A 27887-nucleotide genomic window follows, 5' to 3' on the forward strand; every position below is an offset into this window, starting at 1 on the left:
TGGCATCAGCGTTACACCTCGAGAGAAGAGTCCTGTGACGATGAGACCTCTTACCACGCATCGCAACTTCGTTACTGTGTAACTCCAGCCACGCAATATACACAGGCAAGCGTCAACCACTCTAAACCACACGATGGATTGCGTTATGCTTACTCAGGAGTGGGTCGTCATGGTGGGAGACTTCAACAAAAACGATGTGAAGGACTTCCAGTTTGCTTAGATGTGCGTTATCTGTGCTTTGTCCGTTCTGCCGTTACGAACTCTGAAAGTTCCATTTCCAATGACCGGCGAACGTGCGGAGTACGTCTACTAAGCGACGCTTCTGGCTCGTTACTTAGGGTGGCGCTTCGCTACTCCATCAAAACCCCGAAACCACGCAACGAAATCACCCATCTAAACCTCACCAAACCACCTCCAAAACTCCATTCAGACAAATTTACTGATTCTCTCATAGCACTCCACTTTGCAGTACAAACAGGGGAACCCGTGGTAAGGATTCTCAGTATACCTAGTATCTCTTTGGGTTGTTTTCTTGTGTATATGGGACATATTCCATGTATGTATTACATATGGCACGCGAGGGTAAACCACTGCCATAAACTTGAAAGACCTGTATGAAAGTATCAGCGTACACTACACAAAACACAGGCATCCTGAGGCGACTCAGGATGCCTTTTGCGGACTCAGGATGCCTTTGGATGCGTTTTTTTCATGGTGGTGATGATGTGGTGATTTATGCCCTTTCTGTTTTGCGTGATGCTTCTCCACGTGGCGTTCCATGCTACCCTCAACGTCTGACAAGTGCGGGGAAAGTACACCTGGTACACCTCCGTGGCTCCCGATGTCGGACCCCTGCTTGGCCCTTGCACCTTTCTGGGTCTTCTTTTTCTTCTTCTTCCTGAAATGAACTAAATTACTTAACACTGTCCGATTGATTGTCGTGATTAGATTGCCTGAAATTTTAACCAAAATAATGTCACACACTTTGCCATGGATCGTATTCTTTCCCTATGTACAACCTCTGTACCTCTCTGTACCGCTTTCCCTCTTTCTGCAATCTTATCAGTGAACAACAGCGTATACGCGCAACACCCTTCTACAGAAGCGATACAAAGCATACTTTTTTGGGAGGTTCTCGTTCAAGAAACTAGGCTGCTCTCTCAAATCGCAATACCCATGCTTGTTATTCGTCTTCGAGTCGGCTCACACAGAGCGGCGAGACAGCCAATTTTGTTGTGCTCCTACGCCAACGCCTCCAAGGAGGAAAATGTAGCCAGGTTGCTGTAGCTCTACTTTAACAACGTTAAATTGTAAATCAGTTACATTTTGATGCACACTATGGGGAGGCACGAGGACGCGACATTTGTGTCGTTCATATAGGGACGTGTCACTTGCTGGAGCGTACGAAAGCTGAAACTACAGTGTGTCCGCTGAGAAAGTGTCATCAAAATTTGAAATAAAATCAAAATTTGAGTCTTCTTGTTTGACACTCCTGAAGGTTTTTGCCACCCAAACAAGTGTTTTGCGTGAGTGTACTTTATTAATTAGGGTAATTATCTTAATTGAACTCAAATTAATTTTGTCAAGGATGTCAACGTTTTTTTTTAGAAGGTCCGTGGCCACAGCATGCAATCCCAATCGTAATGTAAAGTTTCTTCAACTATTCCCCAATTATTTGACAGACGAAAACTTGCCATCTCTGCAAGCCTGTTTTCGGATTTCGTCAGTGCGGACACTATCGGCAAGGGCCCATGCTCCCCACTGAGCATGGAAACAGCGTGAGAAAAACAGGAAAAAAAAAAAACGGGAGGGCGGGGACCGACCTCATCACGTATTTTGACTTCGCAAGCTTATCTGTTCGCAGCCATCACTTACCGATAATCACCGACGTCGGATGTTCTGGGCTGTTTTCTGTGTTGTCCTTTCCTCCTTCCCATACTTTAGGCGGGGCAACTTGAACGAGCGCGCCTTGATGAACGGCGTTTTCCTTTTTCTTTTTTTCTGTGTGTGTGTGTGTGTAGATGTTACGTGTTTTCCGGTGCCAAATTTTTGTGGAAACGTTGTGAAAGATCCTGTATTTGCGACTGAAGTGGTGTGTTGTGGCCACATGGGCTGTCTAATTACCTTTCCTTTGCGAATTCTTGAGTTCACTTCAGCTAGTTAGATTAATTAATGAGGTACACTCACAGAAGGAAAAGACCTTCCCAGGCGTTGTGCACAAGGGTTCCCATTTTCATCTCCCGTTGATTTTTCTTTTTTTTAAGTATCTAGTGACACTTTCTCACCGGGCACCCTCTATGTAGTCTGACCTTTGATGACGTCGTTGCAAGAACCATCATTGCATTTCATTGCAGTAAGCGACTGTGTGGCGTTCCTATGTTACGTACGTATAGCAGATTAGTGACGCGGGAATTTTTATGCCGGCATGGGCTCAGTCTTATGTGTAACTTTTTGTCCCGGAAATACGCGGAGTTTCCGGTATTTTAACACAGAGCTTAGATGGTTTCGCCACGGAAATCTAGGATCTCTGCTGATAAGATCGCGTGATTGAGGTGTCATTGCGGTCAGAATCCAAAATTGGACAGGAACGTCGTTCAATGCTATAATACCTACACTCTAAAAACTGAACTTCACCGCACAGCACCCCCTGCGCGAATGATAGGGTTATCGCTTCTGATTCGAGAAGAGTGGGAGGCGTACGCCGTTTTGTGTCAATTAATATCACTCTTAAAAATGAACTTCACCGCATAGCACGCTCCTAGCCAACCATAATCTCCAATGATATCGTTATCTGTCCTGATTTGTTGAAAACGGGAGGCGTACGCCTTTTTTGTGACAATTATGAACAGCATAAGTGTCACAAAAAGGCGTACGCCTCCCGTTTTCAACAAATCGGAGCAGATATTGATATCATTCCAGATGATGGTTGGCTAGGTGTGTGCTATGCGGTGAAGTTCAGTTTTAAGAGTGATGTATCCAAATTGCCACAAAAAGGCGTACACCCCCTCCCACCTCGCTTCAAATCAGAAGCGATGACCCTATCATCCGTGGCAATGGTCGGGGCATAGCGTGCAATGCGGTGAAGTTCAGTTCTTATAGTGTGGGAACAGCTCTGTGAGCAATCTCGGAGGCGAAGAGACCGATGGAAATCGTTATATAAATTATGGTAACTGATTACAGACAGAATTGCAAGGACAACAAGGGGAATGATTAAGGCTTAGATGCATGCCTCAATGCCATATATGTCTTGCACGGGCATATAATCAGACTGCAAGGACATTCACTGTTTCATTGTCTATGCAAGATCTCGCCTCTTTCTGCCCACAGTTGCTCTTCATAATGTCACTTGATCATCCCGCCGAAATGTTGAACTGGGCTCACTCCCCAGGTTCATGACCACGCGTCGTTCCTTTGCAAGCAGGGCTATATTCGATCCTGGCAGTCTTCTCTATAGTCGCACCATGGACACAATGCGACCGAGAACTAGCAAAAAATATCCAGAATGAATTTGTATAGAAAAAAGCAAAATGCATCAATTTGAAACTGGAGTCACCGTCGAGGCAGCCCCCTTCGGATACCACCCACTTGTGTCAGTGTTGTTTCCATTGTTGGAAACCTTCAATAAAAACACCCGAGCTCTCTCGTCACATTCGTTTCAATATGCCGGTCATCCTGAAACCTTTTACCTTTCAACGACATCTTTCTTTTTCTTTTTTTCACAATTTCTGAGCCACCTTGGAGGTTACTCTCCTACTGTTTCACTGTATTTTCCAATAATTGAAACGCGGTTGGAACGGAAAGATTTCAGGATGTTCGGGAGACCAAAACGAACGAAAAAAAAAAAAAAATCAAACGCGCAATGTTTTCACGGCTGCGTTTATTCCACACATACGCAGACAGCTGTTGCTTCTTGCTGTTTCCAGAGAGCGACAACATACCCCTATGGCCTTGCCTGACTGCATGGTCTTTTCGCAGTCTGCTATTCGCGGCGAATGCGGCTTCGTCGTCCGTCTCTTTGTGCGCAACGCATCCTTTCGAGCAGCAGCGTCATGCTCCGCTTTACAACCTGGCACAATGGTATACAGTGGCTTGGTCCGGCAAGCACACCGCTCTCGGTTCATTTCCGTCTCCCTGCGCTGCGTTTGACTACCACGCTGATCAATGTCGGTGCTGCAGAGGGTGCCATGTCATGTGTGTGTGTGTGATGTGATTAGTGGCATTCCTATTGTAATGTCTTCGCGCCGTGACATCTAGTCTCTGCTACAGTCGCTATAATCACCGTCAACTTCGCAAAACCTCCCTGGTACAGCCATCTTTGCAAAAGGCGTACCGTTCTGTGTAATCTTGGCCATTCGGGCGTTGTGTGGCGAAGTTCTGCTTCGCGAGTGCGCGTCCCCAGTGCAGGTTGGACACGCTATTTTGGAGCACCTGTACTTCATGGTTCACTCTCAGAAAAAAGGGTGTGAAAAAGTGGTAACTTGTATGGTTACCACGCAGGTCAGCATAGCGTCTGATAAAGGCCGTAAAAGACTGGTAAAAGCAATTACCATATATCCAAATTTCTACAAAAAGGCGTACGCCCCTTTCGCTCACCGAATCAGAAGCGGTAACCCTATCATTCGTGGCAGAGAGTGAGGTAGCAGGTAGAACCTTACAACGGATATATTACCTCCTGAAATAACTGCTCCATCCTTTTTTCTGAGAGTGTTGGTGTTCATCCAAGAAGCTTTCAACATGAGAACACTTACTTCAATATGTCCCCCCTGGATTCAGCGTCTGGCAGGGCAACTGCTCTCGTTTCAGGCAGTGGGCTCAGCAGGAGGATGCAGAACAGGCACGTCGAACCGATGAGGACATATTGTACAGCTCGGGAGCCCTAAGCAAGAAAGTTCCAGCGATATCGAAAACGCGCGCCTTATGCATGCCAAGAAGTGTCGGAAAGGTGTAGTGAGCGTCATTCACCGCTGTTCCTCGGGTGAAATTGGTGCACGCAGTTGAAATACAGAGACAGCTATGTCATTACGCATTGTGATCGTGCTTGTTACACGTTTCTTTCTCTGTGTTTGAGAGTTCTTAAGAGGGGATACGAGTGAGGCGGCATCTCCGATTCACGATTTTTTCGCTCGTAGATGGCGCCACACGAACATACGGGTCTCAGCCTGGAGGAAGCTGTAACCATTACCCTTAGTACAAATAACTCACTCCTCCGCAGGATTGTGTAGTCCCAAAAACACGTGTGACCTCCTTGACTATTGAGATGCAGGGATCTCACGTCATGTTTGGGTTGCCAAGGTCAACTCACTACTATTGTTTCCATCTTGCACAAAGAAAGGAGGAGGTCCCGACGAAAGCCAATTCTTCCCTTTTGTCTCTTTGTGGACTGCATCGGGTGACTTCTTGACGTTTTGCTATCTTAGCTTGTCTGACTTTCTGGACGCAGCGCGGAGTCCAAATGTTATATTTCGTTGGCCCTCGCTTATTTATATTCACCTGCTGATTTTTCTTTGGCGCCGAGTTCTCACACTAGAACATTTTGCGGACGCATTTTGTATTTAACTGACTATTCTGATTTAGTGTATTTACCTTGCGTCTGTGTGCAAGTGAATCTAAATTTATTTGTCGCTACAAACATTAACCGAATAAGTCCTCCGAACAAGAGATAAACTGATGTTCTGAGGCAAGATAAGCCGTGCAGCAGACCTTTGCATTTTGTCTTCTTTATTTTTTTTTCTCGGACAGCGTGGATGTGCAGAGATTCAAGACTGCAGATGCATACTCTAAATGAGGGGAACTAATGTTTTGGTTGTAGATGGGTAGAAATCCAGCGAACCGGTAGAGATGTAGGAAGGGAGTTGCCTCAGGACAGAAGCCGCCGATATTTCGAACAGAGACTATTGAAGAAGAACAGTCTCTGAAGAACAGTCTCAGAAGAACAGAAGAAGAACAGGTTCTGTTCGAAATATCGGCGGCTTCTGTCCTGAGGCAACTCCCTTCCTAGTGTTTTGATTGATTGATTTGTAAAAGAAAAAAAATGGAGATGTTAGTCCCGAGCCACTCGGAACTAATGCTTTATATGCTGTTAATTTAATATGTTTTGTTGTACCATGGCGAAATTTCCTTCTTATAGTTTCCACAGACGAGCGGCTTTCGCACACATATGGATATCCGATTTCAGACCTTCTCCTTTAAATTTGCCACCAGCAATGAGAACATGAGAAGGGTGCCCTGAAGAAGCACATACTGTCTGCTGCTCCCAACGTCAGGCCATATTGTGTTGGAGGAAAATTTAATATAACGTGGTAATGCATACAAGTGTGAATAGGACAATTAGTACAGCAAACAAACCATACAGGCCATATTCATCAATATGTGTATTCGTCGGATAGTACCCACTTTTCTGTTCAGCTGTGTTGTTCGTAAATGAATAAAGGTCTTAAAATAACCAGTGGCCTCCCCTCTTCGGCGGCTGAACAAAGCAAAGAAATAAATAAAAAAGCGGAGGACACTGATTGCCTGCACCGTATGCTCGAATCAAAACTTACGGAAGAACAGGTGCTTACGGCCCCCTCCACGGAGCTCTGAACTCCTTTCAAAACAAACGCCTTTCCAACAAACGGCGTCGATCAAACGGCATTAGACCAAACGATTTTCGATGAAATGGGCGGACACCCAGTTTTAGTTTATTTACTTTGCGCCTATGTGCAGGTGAACCTAAATTTGATCCTTACAACATACATGTATCCTTCGAAACCTAGACAAGATATCAGAAGGTCGGAACTTAAAAGGCCGAAAAATTAAAACATCGAACGATCAGAAGGCTGAAAATTCAGAAAACCGAACTATCAGCAGGCCGGAAAGCCAGAAAACCGAATTACCGTAAGGTCGAAAAGTAAGGAAACCAAGTTACGGAAATTGTTATTCCAACTGCGATAAAAAATGAGCTCTAAAAAGTAAGTAGGATAGAATTGTTGAGAATTAATACAGGGAATAAATCGTTTCACCAAACTTCCCTTTAGATAACGTACTTTCGATCACTTAGGCAGAAAACAAAAAGTAAAAGTAGAGATGACTGTGTTATTGCAAGTGTTTATTGTACACGACGACAATCACGTTCGGGTTGCCAAATATATAGACCGACACCATCTCCTCTAATTCATTGAGTGGGTAGTACAAGTCATTCACTGGCAACCACCCACCAGGCACTTTCTTTTTGTAAACATGTCCCCAAGAGTCTAGGCAGCTAAGACGCTCAGACTTGGGGTGGCAATCATAAGCCCGAAACTCACAAGGCCGAATTATCAAAAGACAAACTCAAAAGGCCGAAAAATCGAAACATCGAACAATCATAAGGCCGAAAACCAGAAGGCCGAAAAATCACAAGGCCGAAAAGTCACAAAACCGAATTATCGAAACGCCGACAAATGAGGAACCCAGGATACGAGAACTGGTATTCCAACTGCGATTAAAAAAAATTAGCTCTACAGATTCTATAGAATAAACTTGTTGGGAATTAATACAGCAAATAAATCGTTTCACAGAACATCGCATTAATAAAGTACTTTCGATAACTTTGGGGAAAACAAAAAGGAAAAGTAGAGATATGAACCACTGTGTCATTGTGTGTTTATTGTAGACGGTGGCAATCAGGTTCGGGTTACCAAATGTAGAGAAACATTCACTGGCATTCACCTACCACACACTTTCTTTTTGTAGTAAACATGTTAGATTATTGCTAGATTAGGTTGGCAATACGAGATTATAGTTTATTGCTTTTTTTTAATGAAAAGAGCGAAGAGCGACCCTTTCAGTGGGTCATTCATAGGGATGCTTACACTAGGTCTTCTGTTTCTTTGGCCGCTATATTTCGATGTTCGGTTTGGTGTTCTGATCTTCGGCCTTTTGACTTTCGGCCTTTTGGCTTTCGGCCTTTTGGCTTTCGGCCTTTTGGCTTTCGGCCTTTTGGCTTTCGGCCTTCTGACACTTCGGCGTTATGATTTTTCGGCCTTTTGACTTTCGGCCTTATGGTAGTTCGCCGTTACGATTTTCGGTCTTTTGATAGGCTTCCTCAGACTTGCAAATGCAGGTTGCAGTACATCAGTGCAAATAGTGTTCCGTGAATTTTGGGAGCAAGCCTTTTTTTTTTCAGAACTTGCCATTTTTTGAGTCAATATCCCCAATAAGCACCCTTCTTTTGGGTGTAATATGTGACACCCCTGTTACACCCATCAATGGACCCCGAGCCCGAGAACTCGGTAGACTGAACTATCGAAAGCCAGAGGCCACCAAGAAAGGAAAAATATATATTCGAAAAGTTATACATCTGCTACATCAGGTAGATCCACAACGCTGTGCTCAGGACAGGTATTGGGAATTAATGTGCTAAATGCTTTTTATGCATTTAAAATAACTTTGTTTGACCTTGTCCAGCGCATGCCACTTTTTGGCAGCATCCCTCGTGTACTGGGGTGGATCTTACAGCTGTGGATAGAGAAAGAGCTTCTTTTGAAAAAGTTCTGTTAAAAAGTAAATTTCTACGTGGAGTCTTTTTCAACGTTTTATTCATAAATTATTTATTTCGCAGACATTCTCTTGGAATTCCTTATTTTTCGGCCTTTCCATAATCCAGCCTTTGACTGTTTGATATTACCTCATTAAAAGAAGAAAGAAAACTGTCTTCCAATTTCAACACATCGGGAGAGCGAATGATAACACCACTCGGTCTCACTGTGCCTCACCTCCCCTAACCCTACCGTTCTTTTTACGTGCATGCGATGCGAGACGAATACTGTGTGGCTGTGTAGCGAAGCTTTCCTGGTCTATGCCGCCTATTCTCCCTATTCTCACTCAAGGCCTTCCCATTATTTTGCGACGACCTACTCAACGTGGATCTCTTCAGACAGGTTTCACGACCTCAATTTCGCGCTTCCGCTGCCGGGGAAACCCCTTCTGGGATAGGGTGCCAGAACAGTGACTGCATTCCGCGGAACGATATGAAGTTCTCTTCTGACCAGCAATGTGGCGCTACCGTACGATGGCAAGACGGGGCAGTTCACGGAGCCGTACATACCTTAAGTTTTTTCAATATCGTGAACAACTGGAGGCATGGACAGACATGACATGGACACGTAAATATTCAAGAAACAATTCTGCGTAAATGCTACTGATTACATTTCACATATGTGCTACAGTAAACGAGCTACGAACTTCCAAAAGCGAGAGACCGAACTTATAAATTTTTTGCAGCTTTCGTAAGGTTTCTAAAAACTTCTGCAAAAAAAATTGCAAATGTCTCCAATGCGAATTTTTTGAAATTCGAAAATCTATCGAACAAGGCCATTTTGGTCCAAATCGGTTCAGTATTAGCTGCAAAAGATCGCATTGTTTCGCCCATAGAGAATACATGGGGCCGCCGGAGGTCGTATCCCCTCTTAACGTATAATATGTTAATATTTCAAAATTTCTCTTACAAATCCATCGCAACTGGCACACTGTTCACCAAACATGATTGAGAACGCGGAGGGACAAAGACGACGCACACACGAAAGCGTTCGTCTTTGTTCCTCGGCGTTCTCAATCACGTTCAGTCCCAACCAACACCATCTACACATTCTCGTACTGTTCACCGGGCGCACGTCGTCCTCGAACCGAAACCTGTCGCACATGCCGCAAACGGCTCCAAACTATTTGTTCGGTAACGCACGCTTGAAATGGGAATACGCACTCCCCCAACGCTGGGCACAAACACGCTTCGTGGATGTTTCTTCGTATTGCTCAGACGTGCGCTTTCTTCTTTCAAGTTCGAATACAGCCTTTTGCTTTCTGTTCTTCGCTCATTTGTGATATTCTTTGTTCCTGCTTCTGCATGTCGGGGCCTTCTACACCCACTTAGGCTCGTCTTTGTCGGTCTGCCTGTGCTTGTTGGGCCTGCCTGTCTGTCTATCTTCTTCGGTCCTCTGCATGGGCTCTCCTTTCTCCTTCCGCCATTGCAAGTTCAGCCGTCGCGTCTTCGCTATTCTGGGCACGGCGAGCTATTTCTATTTCCGCATTGCGCACCTTCCTTGCAACAAGTTGCTACGCAGCCTTGTCTGCACTAAGAACCTTCAATACATCAATATATACCTGTATCCTGAAACGATGTCGTGCAATCCTAGTCTTGCACACTGCCACGGCCACTTGACGTAAGCTTGAATAGTTCGTTTAAAGGGGCATGGAAGTGAAAAAAAAAAAAAGGTGGCAGATATAATGAAAGTTATATAAAACCAACGACAGCGACAGAGCAGCCTCGGTCACCTATGTGGGGCCATGACCGTCATAGTTTTGGCGCATCTCTCCCGTGCTTATCCAGCGCGATGTGCCCGGAGCTCTTCAGGAGACGGTATACTTCTTACGACGGACCACAATGAGGCCAATGCCACAGCCAACGTGGCTCTCTGAAATGACCTGCGTCTTGCAACGTTCTTCTCTTCCGTGTTTCGGCGATGCGACATACCGGACAAGATATTTACGAAATTGAGCCATTAACAGCTGTCGCTGTAAAATATCCTGGAGCGTAAGATGACGTTACAATTGATATATTAACTTAGAATTGGATTGCTGCTCAGTTTAGGTAACGACACCATGTCAACTTTAAACCTGTTTCACCCATATATTTCGAACTGTATACGGAAAATGCAACCTTGAGTATGTAGCGCATAATGTGCGATGTAGCTTAAGTAATAGTTTCAAACCAATAGCTTCGCTAACGATGTCTGAAGCTGCTTGTCCTACTATACTTTCAGCATGTCTGCGTTTAGCTTCCACATGTGCAATACGCGTAAAGTAGGAACGTCAGATAAGAAATGCATAATACCAACTGCACGAAGGGTATAAGGGTGATCGCGGCACGGCCGATGATGACGGTGAGACAGAACCCGATGCAGCGCACGTCGGTTGGATACAGCTCCACTGTGTACAGCAGGATGGAAGCGTAGGCGATCAACACGGTATTCTGCGCTGTCAATGTTAGTCCAGTGTAAAAACCTGCGCTGATGCGCCCGGTCAATTTCACTGCAAAGAGGCGAAGTGATATGTGAGATGGATTATACCAAAAAAGATGAAGTAATTTTAGTCCCTTTGGGTCCTACACTCTTAAAAATGAACTTCACCACATAGCACTCTACTAGCCAACCATCATCCCGAATGAAAACGTTCTCGCCCCTGATTTGTTGAAAACGCGAGGAGGAGCCTATTTTGTGCCGTGAATAATGGCAAGAAAATAGGCTACTCCTCCCGTTTTCAGCAAATCAGGGGCGAGAACGTTGTCATTCGGGATGATGGTTGGCTAGGAGGGTGCTATGTGGTGAAGTTCATTTCTAAGAGTGTAGATGCACGTGTCTTCTTCGAGACCAAATGCATGGAAGTTTGTGCAAAGTTGCGCGAGTGTTTGCAGTTTCAGAGTCAGGGTGTGGAATGGGGATGCGTGTACTTTACGAGACGCACACTGTCCTTAACGCCAAAAACACTGGTTGTTCCGGCATATCCCATAGATATCCCAGGGATGTCCGGATACTGAGCACGTTAGCCACCTTGTATGGATGTCCCAGGGACATTAATGCTTTACTTAGCGTAAATTTTCTGTCCCCGATGGCATCTGCATTCATCGATTCTGGAGACAAAATAAATCAATAAGGTCAAGCACACAGGCATCGAAAGTGTGTCGCGCGTAGTTTAGAATTAGCTAGTACGACTCTCAGATTGCCGCATCCATCGTCACTCTCAGATAAAAGGGTGGGGCACTAATTGTTGTCGCAATGTTGTTGCGTCTAAAAGGTTGCAAAGTTCTACCTGCTGCCTCACTTTCAAAACAGAACTTTGTCGCATAACACGTTGTACGCCAACCATTGCCACGAATCATAGGGTTATCGGTTCTGATACGGGGAGCGAGGGGTCGTACGGTTTTGTATAACGTTTGTGTATGATTACGATTATATTATTAATTAATTGTGATTATAACGTGTACGATTTGTAGCGATTCGGATATATGGTAATTGCTTTAACCACCCTTTTACACCCTTTATCAGACCCTATAGAAATTACCACCTTTTCACGCCCTTTTTTCTTAGGGGTGCTGTTGACACACTGCCACACAAGCGACATTTGGAATTATAATTATAACCGAAGAGAACCGCTGGTCATTTTTGTAACACTCTACACTCTTAAAAATGAACTTCACCGCATAGCACGCTCCTAGCCAACCATCATCTCGAATGATATCGTTATCTGCCCTGATTTGTTGAAAACGGAAGGCATACGCCTTTTCTGTTACACTTATGCTTTCATAATTGTCACAAAAGAGGCGTACGCCCCCCGTTTTCAACAAATCAAGGCAGAGAATGATATCATTCGAGATTATAGTTGGCCAGGAGCGTGCTATGCGGTGAAGTTCATTTTTAAGAGTGTAGGTGTCTGTCAGTGAACCGGAGTAACGGCTATCTATCGCCCTCAGAAACAGAACAAAACAGAAACAAATATCGGCTATATCGGCTAGAAACGGACAATAATACGGTTATATCGGCTATATCGGCTAGAAATATCTGACGCAGTGACGCTGTAATAGCAGTGACGGCTATATCGGCGAGAAATATCCGCTAGAAACAAAACGGCTATCTATCGCCCTCAGAAACAGAACAAAACAGAAACAAAATGCTATGTTATCATTAATGCTTGTTAGCATTCAGTGTGCAATGCGCTATGTAGAATAGAATAAAAGCGCTATGTTGAATGTAGAATAGAAGTTGGCCACATAGCACGCTTAAAGGCCAAGCACTGCACAGAATGATACGGTTGTCACGCCTAGTTTGCAACAACCGCATTTTTGTGGCAATTACGGTAACTGCATAAGTGTCAAAAAAGGGCGTATGCTTCCCGTCTTCAACAACCCAGGAAAGGGAACGATGTCATCCGGGATGACGGTTGCCTATACAGGAAATAGCCGAACGTGTTTTCTCAACAAGTGACTCACGTTGTGACATGAGAGCCATTAGCATGAGCGGGACACTGGCCACAGTGAGGGCTGCGACAATGGTGATTTTTCGACCGATCCACTCCACCGTTATTGCCGACGTGAGGATCGGTAGAAGACCCGTGAATATTGTGTAGATCGCACGCATTCCAGTGGGCACTTCCTCGCTGAACGTCAACATGTAGAACGTTGTAGTACAAGTTGCCCTGCGCATACGATACGAATTGTGAAGTGTATCTATACCAGGACCCAGAACATACAGACGTACACACACTCTTTCGTCTCTTTTCAGGCTCACAGATGTTCCCTCAAGGTCCTACCGCACAGCCCCGGTCATTCCCCTTTCTCTTAGCCACCAACCTATGTTAGTCATGATAAAAGCGCATGCGGCTACTCTCCTTCACTTGTAAATAACACTCTCCCATGTACAAAGCTTGTTCTTGTCACCAAACCCCAGTCCCGGCGTCGAAGGCTGCGCTGACTGCCGAAACGTCGACCCCCGTCCCTAAGTGTTAATAAACTCCCCTTTGTGTTTTCCTGTAAGCCCTTTGTCTTCTTCTGATTTTTCCTATTTATATCTATATACATGCGTGTTTTTGTAAGTCAAACGTCGTCATGCCAGTACTGAACAGCTGTCTCGGCCTTCGTGGGCCTCATCAACGGTACGCAGGCAGGCAACGTTTGAGCAGCTCACAAACATATGCTATACGTGCAGCCAAAGAGCTCCGACAATTTTTTCCCTGGTATTTAGGAACATGTCTTCAGTCAGACTTCTGTCTTCATTTACTCTGAGTCCAGAAACCCAAGACGGGCTCCGGTGTCGTATTCATAGGCGGACGCTCTCAATGGTAAACAATACTGCCATAGCCACGGTGACAAAACAAAAAAAGAAAAAGAAAACTAAAAAAGCGATCGTAGGCTGTCATTCTCGTGCTATGGTGGATGCTCGTGCTATGGTGGACTAGTGTGCGTGGAGTCTATGTTGTGTTATCGTTACCATATCGAATTTCGGTAATATGTACCGTTTCTGTTTGCGTTACCATTCCCTAGTCACAAGGTCTCTAGTCGCGTCTGAGGGCTGAAGGTTTACCTTTCGCTTCGTTGCAGGCGTTCGGATAACACGCTATAATGAACAACTTTTTGTGTCACTGTGAACAGCAGGGTTCCAATCGCGTGCGTCCTATATCCTGCATCCTCTTCGCGTCAGAGTCCTTGCGGGCATTCTCTTGCGTATGTCTGCAGCAGTTCATGGCGTTTATGGTAGTTCCAGATCGGACTTCTGGTCCGCTACAGGTCCGATTGTTGTCCTTGTGGTGTAGAACCTTCGATTCCCTTGTTACATATTTTTTAACAAGTGTGAAAGACGAGGCCAAAAAAAGCTGACCAGCGCGAGGGAAGCGCACGTTCGGGCATTCTGCGATCCGGCCTGCTGGAAACCGGATGCTCTGGGAGGCTGCTGCAACGCTGGGAGCTGTCGTGAAAGGACTTCTCATCATAATAAAGGGTTCGTTGTGTTCGGGAGCTGCGGAAGTCAGGTCCTGTCATTCTTAGAGTGGAAGTTCCACATCACCCTCGCAACTACCGACAAGCAAAAATAGCGAAAGGATGGAGTGGTCTTTCACTGCACTTTTATCAAAAAGGGCGTATCATGTCGCCTCTACCTTGGTGTTGTGCGTAACGTGTGCTCTCAATTTACAATCTGGGTTTGCTCCAATTACGCATATTTGTGTTACCTGCCATTTTGTGGGAGCATTTGCCTGCCAGTTTTCAGTGATATTTTGTTTTAGAATTCCTTGTTTTACATATTAGTCTCCCAAGTTGATTGTCGTAGTTTGGTTCTGTAGGATACCAGTTTTTACCGATTCTTCAGGTAGGAAGGACCCGCAGTCACATTTGATGGATATCTGGACTGTTTACTGGAAATGAAACTTGCTGGGCAGTCCCGTGAAAGAACGAGCGCTGCCCGTTTTTATCGGCAACATTACCCATCGGAATCGTTTAAACGTTCACCATAAGAGCCGCCAAAAAGATGGTTTCGTAGCTTCCGTATACATCTTGCAGTCTTTTCACGGCGAAACTGACAGAGTGGTGTGTTCGTACATCCTATCAATTAGCAGTTAGTGCTTACGTCACCGTGAAACCGAAGCCTCATGTGCACATGCGCTTTGTGTCCCCTTCCTTACCTAAAAATACCTAGTAAACACTACTAAGGGACTGCTGACAGCTTCAGGTTTTTTTGTTTGTTTGTTTTTGTTCTTCGCTGTGATCGAGACAAACAATATAAGAATGAAGTGGGAAGGGAACGTACCAGGTAAAGTACAGGGCGATGCTGACAAAGCGCAGCTCCTTGGACATCAGCAGACGCAATCTCGTGGATAGAAAGAGTTTACGTTTTCGTCGTCTCTGCGCGTTAAGTGTCGTTAGGAGAGCGTTAGAAGCTGGACAATGTTGCCATCTTACACCGCGCATAAGCCGCATAAGGCCTATGAACACGGGGTGCAGGCGTAAAAGATGTCAGAGTGATAGACTCTGCGCGTCAGTACCTAGATCCTCGGTCCAGACTCCAGACCAAAGCCAAAGCTGAGAAATGCTCGCGAACGCTTTGTTATGCACACCCAGAGCTATAGCCACGATGGTAATTCCAATAGAACTCGAGTCAGTTATTTATAATAAACATGCTCAGAGGCTCTGCTGCAGTGACATGCCGCTGTGTATGAGTGGCTTCCACAATCTAAAGACGAAACTTCACCGCATAGCACGCCCTTTGCCAACTATCCCGAATGACATCGTTCTGCCCCTGATGGGTTAAGAACGGGAGTCCTAAACAGCCTTTTCGTGACACTTGTGCAGCTACGCTAATTGTCACAAAAAGGCGTACGGCCTGAGCATTCAGGGTATCATTCTGCGCAATTATTGACCTTCACCGTGCTATGTTGTAAAGCTCACTTTTAAGAGTGCAGTTTCTGTTCTGCCGAGTATGGATTCCAAGCAAAACTCGCGTACAAAAAAAGGAGCATGGAAGGACACGTCAGATGTAGGCGTTGCAAATATACAAGCCTTGGGAAAGCATGTGAACAACACATGCGAGCGCTGCGTGCAATGCTGGTGTGTAAAGCGGCTATTAATCTCGCGGACCAGAAAAGCTGCCTCTCCCGGCCGTCAGTCTGATATGTTACGTTTTCTTTTATCTCTCTCTCTCTCTCGCTTTTTTTCCTCATGTTGCGGTTGTATTCCACGCTTCCCGTACCGGATATGAGGGCCAGCTCACGCTTAGCTACGCCCGACGGGACGTTGTGAGCGGGCGGCGGAAGTAGAGGCGAGTTTCCGCCGACCCGTCGGAGCGCACGATTTTCATTCTCCCACCACAGTGGCATTCCGTCGTCTAAAGCAGACGAAAAATCAGGAGGCGTGGCCCTTTGTGTGTTACCTTGTTGGGCTCCAGTATATCGTTTTCGGCAGCTCTCGCGCCGACGTCGTGGAAGAAGTTCGGCACGACACTTTTTTTTGGCTTGACTTCTCTCAACGCCGGAAATGCGCGTCTATTTCCGCCGCCCGCTCACGACGCCGCGTCGGGCATCGCCAAGTGAGAGCTGACCCTGACACAGAGCAGCCGACCGGTCGCCTTGCTCCGACGCCGTATAGCAGACCATTCTAGACAGCCAATAGCAGCCTCTCATGGTCTGACGTCACAACGCGGCAGAAGGTGTTGGAAGAGATCGCCGCCGCTGCGCGCACTCTTGTTCGAGGTGGCGTCCATGCTCCTTGAAGCCACCTCCAAAGGTTCACATTACTGCGTTTACGGTTGTGTATAGCACCTTACGTGTGTCTTCGTTCTGAAGAATATTCAGTTGCAATGATTCGCTGTCAGCGGGTGTAATACGCAAGCGCAACTGTAAAGGCAGCAGTGTGAATCAGCCTTAAAGGAGTACAGAGGGCCATCCAAAAAAATTTCAGATTGAGAAGTCTCGTAAAAATGTGTGTCATTTTACCGCATAGCGCAAAAGGTTTTGATGTGCGCAATATCTTTCCCAGAAGAAAAAAAAAGCTCACATAAACATTGCTCTAAGAGTTCACCCTTAACTCGCCACTCCGGGAATAGCGAGGAGAAGAAGGTATGATGCCACGTCACCGATGACGTTACATGGAGAACTCGTTCTGGTTCGCCGGTCAGTGGGGGTCAGCGCCTTGTCCCTTCGCCGTCGCAAACCACTTTTGCCAGTTCTCCCGAAGAATTGGGGATAGAAGGAGCGGCCGAATCATGACCGAGCCATGAGCAATGCTTTTTCAGAACCCCGAACAGCCGAGTAGCAGACGACAGCGGTGTAGCAGACAACATTTCTCTGGACCAATCAGCGAGCGTGGTCCTTGTAGCGTCAGCGCGATGTCCCAGGCAGATCACAGGCTGGTACTGCTCTCCACCGCCGTCGCTTTTTTGCGGCGTATTTTAAATTCAATTTTTGCGATAATTATGACTGTGGTGCGAATTACTTCGCATGGTGCATCTTACTGGTTTAATTAACAGTTTTACAGGAAGAAAACAACGAAATACTTCTGTGCTACTTTAAAGGAGGTAAGAACTCCAATCTGCATGTATTTCGTTGCGGGTTTAATACATTGTTGTTCTACACTTCGTAATTATATTTACCAATTTATTGTTCAATTCTTCTCCTTCATAACGTGTGCAGCGTTAATACAAAAACGCACTTTTTTTTCGGGTACGGGCGAGTAGATGCACCGCCATCCAGATACCTCTATTCATTGTTACGTCATCTGAAGAATTGTAGCACCCAATCAGACGCCAACGCGGAGGTACACATACCGTTCTGCTTTACACTCTTAAAAATATACTTCACCACATGGCACGCTCCTAGCCAACCATCATCCCGAATGACAACGTTCTCGTCCCTGATTTGTTGCAAACGGGAGGCGGAGCCTATTTTGTAACCATAATACGGTACATAATGGCTCCACATAATAGGCTCCGCGTCCCGTTATCAGCAAATCGGGAACGAGAACGTTGTCATTGGGGATGATGGTTGGCTAGCAGCGTGCTATACGGACATGGCAGAATAAAAGCGCTAAAAACACGAGGGCGACGGACACACAGTTAGCGCACTAACAACATTTATTTTTCAACAACAACCGTTCCTTAAAAGAGCTCACAAATTCCCTTTCCTTCGTTGTCAACCCAATGGAAGCGCTGCTGACGCACTTGTCACCCCCCTCCGCTATCAAAAAAGCTTCCCAGATTTCTCGTTCCCTGCTATCAGAGAACCTGCCCTTTATCTGCGTGTCACCAAACAAAGGTAGGCAACCACAATCCCTCACATGTAAAAAAAGATTACCAGAACGTGCAGATAGATTATACTTGTGCTCTCTCAATCGAACATTTAAACACCTTCCTGTTTGGCCCAGATACATGGACCCACATGACAATGGAATTTCATATACAACATGAGAAACACAGTTAACAAATCTATCCCTATGCTTCACAACGTCGTCCTCGTCGTCCTCGTGTTTTTAGCGCTTTTATTCTGCCATGCCTTACCAACAGGCCCAGTCTGAAGTTTTATATACGGACCTATCAGATTCATCTATACGAAAGCTGTCACAACCAGCAAGTTAACATCGCCGTTTGAAGCAGACACAATCGGCGGGCTAGCGTGGTAGAGTTCATAGCCCCTTTAAGAGGCGTTCAATCACCACTGTAGAATTGAAACTGGATGGGAACGCGCTTTCATTTTCCTCGTTTATCTCGAACACCACGACGCTTTCCCGGATGCAATTTTGTGCATGCTATCCCCGCATCGATTCACAGTGGAATACAACTCTGGCAACACTGATCTCAAACCAGTTAACGACTCCAGACTTTTCCAGACTCCTTTTGAAGGCACATAGCCTTACGGTTTCTCCTATTTTTCTTGCTTAGTTTTCGTACGCTTTACTTCTTTTGCTATAAAGTGTCTTTCGTAGACTGGTTGCTTCACTGGAATATGTTCCTCCAGTCGGCAAGATTTTCGTGCAGTACAAACATCGTTGAACGCTTCCGCGCAGATCAGCTATGTTGGGTAAAGACCCTGCCATGTTTCCTTGTTTCTCCAAACCATAACGCATATTTGCTATCGCAAAGATACACAATGCAAGAACCTAACATTAAGATCCCTAAGTCAAGGCTGGACGTTTACTTGCTTCTCTCACGCGATACTTGATGACGCGATACGTCATGACTGTTACGCAGTTTCCCAGGTATGATATACAGTCTATAATCTCATTTGCACTCTAGTGTTTTCGCAATGAGCGTAGTAGGTACTTGCCCTTTGAGCTTCTACGTCAAATTTGGCAGCCGCTCTTTCTGCTTTATGTGCCACTTGCATTTCTAACCAACGTGGTGACTCCGGTACAACACTGGTGAAATGAGTAGAATTTGCAATTAGGTTAAAACAAGTACAAAAGGGAAAAGGTGCTTGCATGAGACTCCGCAGCAAAGTTTCCGCACTAGCGTTTCCACACTTCGTGACAATTATGCTTTGGCATAATTGTCACGAAAAAGGAGTACGCCTCCAGTTTTCCCACATATCAGAGGAGAGAACGATTTGATTCGAGGTGGTGATTGTGCTAGAGGTGAAGTTACCGACCATATCGTTTATTACCTTAAGTTTGCCGTCTGACCAGGGTATAAGATAATAAGGTCATTGTGTTTGAAGCTGTTGGGCTGTCTCTGGAGGGACACACAGGGCGTGGCAAATGCACATCTCGTCCGCCCCCAAGGGCCACCGCCGTGACCCCGTGCGCTACTGTGCGTATATAGCGGTTCGACCGCATCTTGGGCGCATTGTAGCAACGCAGAAATCAAATACACAAACCCGAAGGATCAAAATGGTTTCGTTACGTATACATGGAAGCAGACCCAGTTGCCCGCACTCTTAACACAAAACTTCACCGCATAGCACACTCGTAGCCAACCATCATGCCGAATAACATCGTTATCTCCCCTGATTTGTAGGAAAACTGGTGGCGAGCGCCTTTTGTTACACTTGTGCAGCTATACTAATTGTCACGGAAAAAGGCATATTGGCGCCGAGAAACTGACCGTACGAGAGGTGTTGACATACTCCGTGTTAAGCAGTGATTAACAAGGGGAGAAGACGTAAGAAGAAGAATGAAGTAAAGAAGCTGAAGAAGAAGAATGAAACGAGGAATCGTTGCCCTAAACGATTTAAAATGAATTGGCATTCACAACCTTATTACTCACGACAAAGCGATGCTTCTCAAACGAGCCTTCCAGCGAAACTAAGAACTGCTTGACAACGCTTGCAAGCGCCTCGCTCTCAGTTTATCCAGTACCTGCGTGCATTCTGTTCCATGGATAGTTACCAGGGGCGGCGGAACGCGGGGTTACAGGTGTTACTCCAGAGCCCCTGAATTTGCGAAGGGGGCTCATATTTCCCATGGAGGTCAGGTACCAAGGTGTTAGCTTACGTGCCGCATGCGAATAAAATGCCATAAACCCTTTTCAGAAATCGATCGAATTGCCAGCGGAGTTAAAGTTTTGTCGACTGATGCGGTAGAACTCAGGACATGACCTGAGAGACCTGAACGTGTTCACCGGTTCCAGTATATTCTACACAACTATGTCTCATGGGATATCCTTTAGCAATGGGACTGATTTCCGCCACCTTTAGTCAGGCCCATCTTTTCTCATGCCCGCGAAGCCTAGGGTGTACCTGGGGGGGGGGGGGGGGGCAGACCCCCCCAATCTGTCTAACCTACCCTGACCTGACCCAACCTAACTAAAAACGCTTACCTGACTTAACCCAAGGCTCATGCCTTTCACAAGGTCACCCACCCGAAGCAGTTAGGCTTAGCGTGGCCGTGTTTTTTCGTGGTTCAGATGGTGTTATTGAAATACATATAAAAACGGTTCTAGACCACATAATTTTATAAATCTTATTTATTTTTAAACCCGGTATATGGCCTTCTTTCACTTCCATGCACTATTTCACTTTTAAATGCACTCACCAACGTTTAAAAGCCACCAGTCCCACTGCTATAGTACAGCGGTCTCATGTGTGCCATAAGCTGTAGAACCGAAAGGTGCACCCCACAGCGCTGCGCATGCAATTCCAGGCACTCTGGTTCTCGTCCGCGGTTAACGCCTTCGGAAAAGCCGCCACAGAAAAGAACGACCCATAAGAAAGAGTCGGTTGTTGTAAGCAGAGCCGTACCCTGCCCAATCTTCGCCAGCACGAGCGGTCATACTGTGGAGTGCAGGGATACATTTCTTCCCCACGAATTCCTAAGGGAAGCGCACTTTTTGTCACTCAGACCCCCTCTAATTTTTGGGACCCGGGCACGAATTGGTACTCGCGGAGAGGAAGTGTTGGAAGGGGGCACCGGTTGGGATCTGGGGCCCCCCTCAATTTAGGGCGTTGCGCCGCCCCTGGTTGTTACAGAAGCGATCTCCGAGAAAGCAAAACTCAACTCACAGGAAACCGATGACTAACACGGCAGTGGGCATCATGGCGGTCAATTGGTAACTTCGCCAATCAAGGGCAAGATCTCCCATGAGGTTGACCATCGTGATGCCAACCGCAAAGCCATACTGCACATTTATGATGTAACCGCTTCTCTGTTCATGGCCCACCACTTCTGCTACTGAAACAAGAGGAAGACCACATTTATACCAAGGTAAGCTGGAACGTCATCCTCTGCTAGCGCGGGGAAACCTGACAATACTCAGCGTACGCGCTAACATTGCCGCTAGATGGAAATGCAGTGAGCCTAGATCATTGTACACTATTGCTATCTGCAGACTGCAGAAACTGGAATGATTTAATTCCACAGGTTTCCTGCAGTGCAGTTCCCCAAAAGACGGACTAACTATTAACACTGCGTCGGACCTACATTGGCTCCAATTGCAATTGTTCGATAATCGCTCATTGACAATGACATCGTGATGATGATTTGTTCCTTAACGGTGCAACGACAACGAGAATCTAACACGAGGAGCATAATGATTTTTCGCGATTCTCCACTATTTTTTGCTATATTTTCGAAAGAAATTAGTGAAGTGACACACAATCCTCATAAAAATTTATTGGTGTCCTTTTCCTCGGTCGTTTTTCAAGTTTTACTTCTTTTGTGGTCGTCGTGCGTCCATCTGTTAAAACATTAACAACAGCTGAGAGCCCTGGACCGGTAATCCAGAAGATGTGGCTAACCTTTTCAGTGACTTCCGTCTTTCATCACTTGTACACCCGAGTGCTTAATGTTACGCGCAATACCATGAAGGATGATTTATTTATACATTGATGAATGCTTACATTGCGCTGCTAGTAGTAAATAGCGGTTTCATAGACATAGCATAACACTTAAATTAACTACTGAGTAGTTATACTCACACAGTACGTAGGTTATGGAGTATACTCCCATGCAACCGAAGCCAACGAAGAAGCGCAGTGCCGTAAACGTGTTGAAGTCGTTTGTACTGTACACTGCAAGCCCGCACACTTCAAGCACGACAACCAAGCAGCAGACTACTGGCCTACGTCCTATCCTACGTGTAACGAAGCGACTGTTTTGTATTGTACGCACCAATAATTTTTCAAGAGGGTCATTACAGTAGCAGCTGCTAAGAGGGCGACACTCTATGACCCCACAGATATAAAGGCTTAGCTGTATCACCAACAGCCAATATCGGAGGGAAAGGTACGAGAGGCAGTGGCTGTGTTAACACAAACGAGAGTTCTGCTCAAATATCCTCCCATGTCTCTTGTGACTCCCTCTACACCTTCGAAACAACTTCACCAAAGACACACACTATCCCAATCATTGTGACGAGAGAGCCCACACGTCGTTTTGTGGCAACTGACGCATGCGCATATTTTCACATAAGGGTGTATGCCTCCCGTTTTCAACAAATCAAAAACAATGAAATTCTGATTGACAGTTGATTCTGAATACACAATGCTGTTCTTTTGAATTTCGGCCACTCGGTTCCTTACGAATGGTTTCCATCTTGCTGCATCGCCCTGGATCCAATGGAGTGTGATCATACTGTCGGTCCAGAAATGCACGCCGCTAACGTCAAGCTCGTGGCATCACGCCTATTTCAGTATATCGGCGGAAACCTCAAGCTTGACGTTAGCGGCGTGCATTTCTGGACCGACAGTATGATCACACTCCATTGGATCCAGGGCGATGCAGCAAGATGGAAACCATTCGTAAGGAACCGAGTGACCGAAATTCAAAAGAACAGCGATTCGCATCCTTGGCACTACTGTCTGAGCAAAGAGAATCCCGCTGACTTAATGACCAGAGGAATATCAGCTCAACGACTGATCGAGAGTCAGTTGCGGTGGAAGGGACCACCGTGGATCGACAGCGACGAGAGCTCGTGGCCAGGAAGGCCCCCAACGACACGGTTTGCGTCCGAAGAACTTGAAGAAATGAAATCCCAGGTGTTAACCACAGCTACTTCAACATCCACAGTACCGGTTTTACTTGACATCAACAAGTACAGTTCCGTACTCAAGCTTCATAGGACAACAGCATGGGTCCTGCGCTATATTCATAACCTGAAATCGCTTGGCAGGTGTTTTCAAATGGCAACTTCATCATATAGCACGGTCAAGACAAAGCACAAAATGATAGTGCTATCGCGTCTGATTACAGGCAAAGAAGGTTCGCCTTTCCGCGACTATTACCACAGTCTCTTGCTATTTCCATAAATGGAAAGTGTCCCGGCGATGAAATCTTTCTCAACAGCGCCAGGTCCTAAGAGCACTGTTCACCTTTTGGGCACCAGAGGACACTGTTGCCCACCTTCACCGCGCAATTACCGCTACCGAATACAGTACTCGTTATCTAGAAAACTGTCCCATCCAATCTCATGGCAGTGGTTCTGGAGGTGAATTTGAGCATATCCTGCTCCAGGAAAAGCCAACCTCTGACGGCTCTGTCTTAAAACGAATCACATGCCAGCGCACGCGAAAACCTTGGTGAATAATCGAGAAAAGTTCTGTTGCACAAATCTTACTTGTCAGAGGCGATGCCAGCCATCAAGGTACCGATCACCGATCCCAATACGTAGACTGATAGTGCTAATGACAACAGTACTTTACGGTCGCACACCAAGTTCCACTGAAAAAAAGAAAGAAACGTGTTGTCAGTACGAACTAATTACTCAGTGCAAATAACATTCACTAGCGGACATGCGAAACACAACACAATCCGGCAGTATCGTGAGTTCCTTCACTTTTCGTGTTGGTGTTTCTTCAGGGGAGATGAAGTGAGTGATGCCTAATAAGCTGCAGACATCCCATTATGCCAATGTATTAGTTATCATTGAATAATGGTTGTTACGTGTGAGAAACCTGCTATATATCGGAGCGTTCATTATGCACTAACGGTCGCTAACGCGAGCTACGCTTTTCTATAGAGGGACAGGGTCGAATAACATCGAACCCACTGCCTGTAATTTTGTCCTTATAGGCATGTTCGGCTGGAGTTTCGGGGGGCGACGGCAGCGCTGCTTTTCTCCCCTGGTGGGCCAGTCTTGCAACTCTGCTAAGTACACTCGTATTCGCTTCGGCTACAGTCGCACGTGTTGGTTCAAGTTTTTCGCTTAATCACTACCGTTCGTGCACAAGCGTTCGTAGGAACAACATTAGTACCTTTATTCTCACTATAAGGGGGGATACACTCTTAAGTGGCTTGTGGGTATCATTCCCAATGGCATGATTGCGTTTGTTTCTGAGCCCTATGGGGGACGGCACTCAGATTCCCTCATAACAAGGCAGTCTGGTTTTCTCACACATGTTCTGCCTGGTAATGAGCGACAAGGGTTTCCCAGCGATAAAAACTATAATGGAGGAACATAACATAATGGAGCTGTTCTCCTGATGCCACCATTCAACACTGGGGGAGGTCAGCTTTCTGTAGAGGACATGAACTCTACACTTGTCATAGCACAAGTAAGAATCCAAGTAGAGCGTGTAATTCAGAGGTTGAAACTGTATAATGTATTGAACAAAGGCGTACCGCTTGCCCTAATTCCCCGCATGGGTAAAGTAATGAAAGTGTGTGGGGCCCTTGTCAACCTCCAGGCACCGATCATAAAATCGTAGCTATGTTAAATGTCCTACTGCTCTGCAAATGTTACCAAGGCCTGCTAAACTTCCATGGAAGTGGGGTGCTGAGAGACGTGAAATAAAACATTGAGAACATACTGACTTGTGACATATACAGGGTCCGCCAAGATAAACTCCCGGGTTTGTAGTGCTGATAAAATGAATTATGCGGGACCCTCAGAGCCAAATCGCATATCAGAGGATGAATAATGCTCTAGAATTTCATCTCATAGCCTTGCTTTTGTTTAATTCGCCGTGGATAATTCGAAAAAAGGAAAAACCGCGGCTCTTTTAACATTTCCTATTGCCTATACGGCGCTAAGCCTATAAAACCACCCGCGGGGCAAGACTGCTATCATGCCGCTGATCCCGCTGCATCCTGCACACTCACATTACAAAACCCTTCCTATGTTGCGTATTGCTTGACGAGTAGCGTCCCTTTCTTGACATTTGCTGGAGAAAAAAAAAAAAAACGTTTTGTTTGTTTGTTTGTCTGTAAGAAAAAAAAACAAGGAGAAATTGAACTCTTCTCCCGATTTGTTCTGCTACTCCTAACAAAATTCTCACCCCACCCCACCCCCAAAAACTACTTCTCAGGTGCTCTACTCGCAAGTTCGCCATTCACTATCCACATGTTCACTAGAGAAAAAAACTAGAACAAAAACGTCAATCCCGCGCACTTCAGAGAACGAGTAAGCATATCCCAGCCGTACGAAGTACTGTGTGGCTATGCCAAACAGCACACCGTGTACTTAGCAGAGTTGCACAAAACTGCCACAGGCGTCTCTGAAAGCAATGCGCACTCGCGCCCTCTGGCCAGCCGTACAGGCCTATAACCAGACAGACAGCTCTTGCGTCGACTGTACTCTGAGTAGCTCTTCAGACTGGTTTTAGTTGCCGCTGCGTTCTCTTTTTTGCCGAGCGTTATTTCAAATCCGAGAAACGACGTAGAAGTCAATACACGATTTCCTTCATCACAAGCGTATACCCCTGAATGTACCTCTTCATCGAAAACACTCCATTTCTGTAGTAGTTCCAAAAAGACAACCATTGTGCAACATCCAAAACCTGTCTGACTGTGTCGAGAAAATGAGCATGAAAGAATCCAGAAGATGTGGGTTCGAGTCCTACAGCTGGCTAACCTTTTCAGTGACTTTCATCTTTCATCAAGAAAATGAGGTTCGCGTTTCCGGTGACGTCATGTGTTTTACGTTTTGACTAGGTCATTCTTTGTGGTCAGTATAATGTCCAGATGACTCGGCAGCGTTTTATCTATGCACCAAGGAGGAAAGCTTACCTCACTCACAATAGTGTAATAGTTGTCAAAGTCCCAAGTGGTGCACGGGATGAGCCTTTGGTCATCCGCCGTGATGTTCCTGTACATGAAGCAACGATCGTAGCTGCCATCCCAACGCCTTGGGATGCTCATGTTCTTCCACTCCTCGACCGTGAGAACGAGGTCCTCTTCAGGCTGATGGCACCAGTGGTCGACATCCGGAGCTGCCACAACGGGCATCAGGTTGTGAAGAGTAGTAACGACAAACACGAGGACATCGTATAGGAAAAGCATATTCCACTGCCTCCCCCGCCGACGACGCCTCGGTGCCGGTTGCGGTGGCTGTTGTGGCTGCTCTGGATTGTCGGCATCCGGCTGCAGTTCTCCGGCTTCTCCGGCCTGTGGTAATTGTTGCGGTGCTTCTTCCATGGTGATTTCTTCTTCTTCTCCTCACACGTGCAGTGCGAGCTTCTGGAACACCTTCGTCTTTACTCACTTCTCGTTCTTCTCAGAAGTGCCACACAGCCGTCGGCAATTGGCCGCTGAGCTAGGTGAATATAAGGTGACAGGTCGGTGCCGGCTGTGCTGTCTGGGGTTTTTCCTGAGTTTTCTTCAGACGCTTTCAGACATATGTCGGCACAGTTCCCCTAGAAGTCGGCCCAGGACGCACATTTCCCCAGGGCGTCAGTCGTGACGTTGCCCTCATACGTGAGGCCGACAACGGCAAGCCCTTTCACCATCACCACCACCACCACAGGTCGGTGCTCAGTCGTGACGTTGCCCACCTACGTGAGGCCGACAACGGCAAGCCCTTTCACCACACACCACCACCGACAGGTCGGTGCCGGCTGTGCTGTCTGGGGTTTTTCCTGGGTTTTCCTCAGACGCTTTCAGACATATGTCGGCACAGTTCCCCTAGAAGTCGGCCCAGGACGCACATTTCCCCAGGGCGTCAGTCGTGACGTTGCCCACATACGTGAGGCCAACAACGGCAAGCCCTATCACCACCACCACCACCACCACCAGGTCTATGACGTCACGGTCAATCGTGACGTTGCCAACATCTGTCAATCGACAAGAAGACCTTGACACGCAGGTCGATTGACACGAGAGATAGTGTAGGAAAACGTAATTGATAAGTTGGGAGCTGGTGGTGGTGGTGCTGAAAGGGCTTGCCGTTGTCGGCCTCACGTATGTGGGCAACGTCACGACTGACGCCCTGGGGAAATGTGCGTCCTGGGCCGACTTCTAGGGGAACTGTGCCGACATGTGTCTGAAAGCGTCTGAGGAAAACCCAGGAAAAACCCCAGACGGCACAGCCGGCACTGGGATTCGAACACGGGTACCCGGGTAAGTTGGGAGCTGAATGTGTGGCGACACAGTCGATCCACCTATCTGGCAAGGAGATGCCCCCCCCCCTTTTTTTTTCAATAAACATATTCCCCCGCCCCCCATTTCTCCGGCGGAACGAAATGTAACG

General features: G+C 46.3%; 1 protein-coding gene across 5 annotated transcripts; it reads right to left on the reverse strand.

The window, feature by feature from the left end:
• Window positions 1-423: 423 nt before the first annotated feature.
• Window positions 424-26868, reverse strand: LOC135399639 (organic anion transporter 3-like). 5 transcript variants are annotated; one of them, XM_064631362.1, is made up of 10 exons: window positions 26438-26868; window positions 24039-24142; window positions 22402-22556; window positions 21487-21655; window positions 19315-19405; window positions 15309-15403; window positions 13001-13206; window positions 10850-11046; window positions 4749-4876; window positions 424-898 (listed from the first exon to the last, which is right to left on the reverse strand). In XM_064631362.1, the coding sequence occupies exons 1-10, from the start codon at window positions 26834-26836 to the stop codon at window positions 664-666; spliced, it is 1779 nt and encodes a 592-aa protein (XP_064487432.1). In that variant the 5' UTR covers window positions 26837-26868; the 3' UTR covers window positions 424-663. The 5 variants fall into 5 exon arrangements, with proteins under 5 accessions (XP_064487432.1, XP_064487431.1, XP_064487430.1 ...); XM_064631361.1 differs by having other exon boundaries at window positions 21487-21652; window positions 26429-26868; XM_064631360.1 differs by having other exon boundaries at window positions 26429-26868.
• Between the last annotated feature and the right edge of the window lie 1019 nt (window positions 26869-27887).

This window comes from Ornithodoros turicata, chromosome 7, assembly GCF_037126465.1.
Source record: "Ornithodoros turicata isolate Travis chromosome 7, ASM3712646v1, whole genome shotgun sequence".
Lineage (NCBI taxonomy): Eukaryota > Metazoa > Arthropoda > Arachnida > Ixodida > Argasidae > Ornithodoros > Ornithodoros turicata.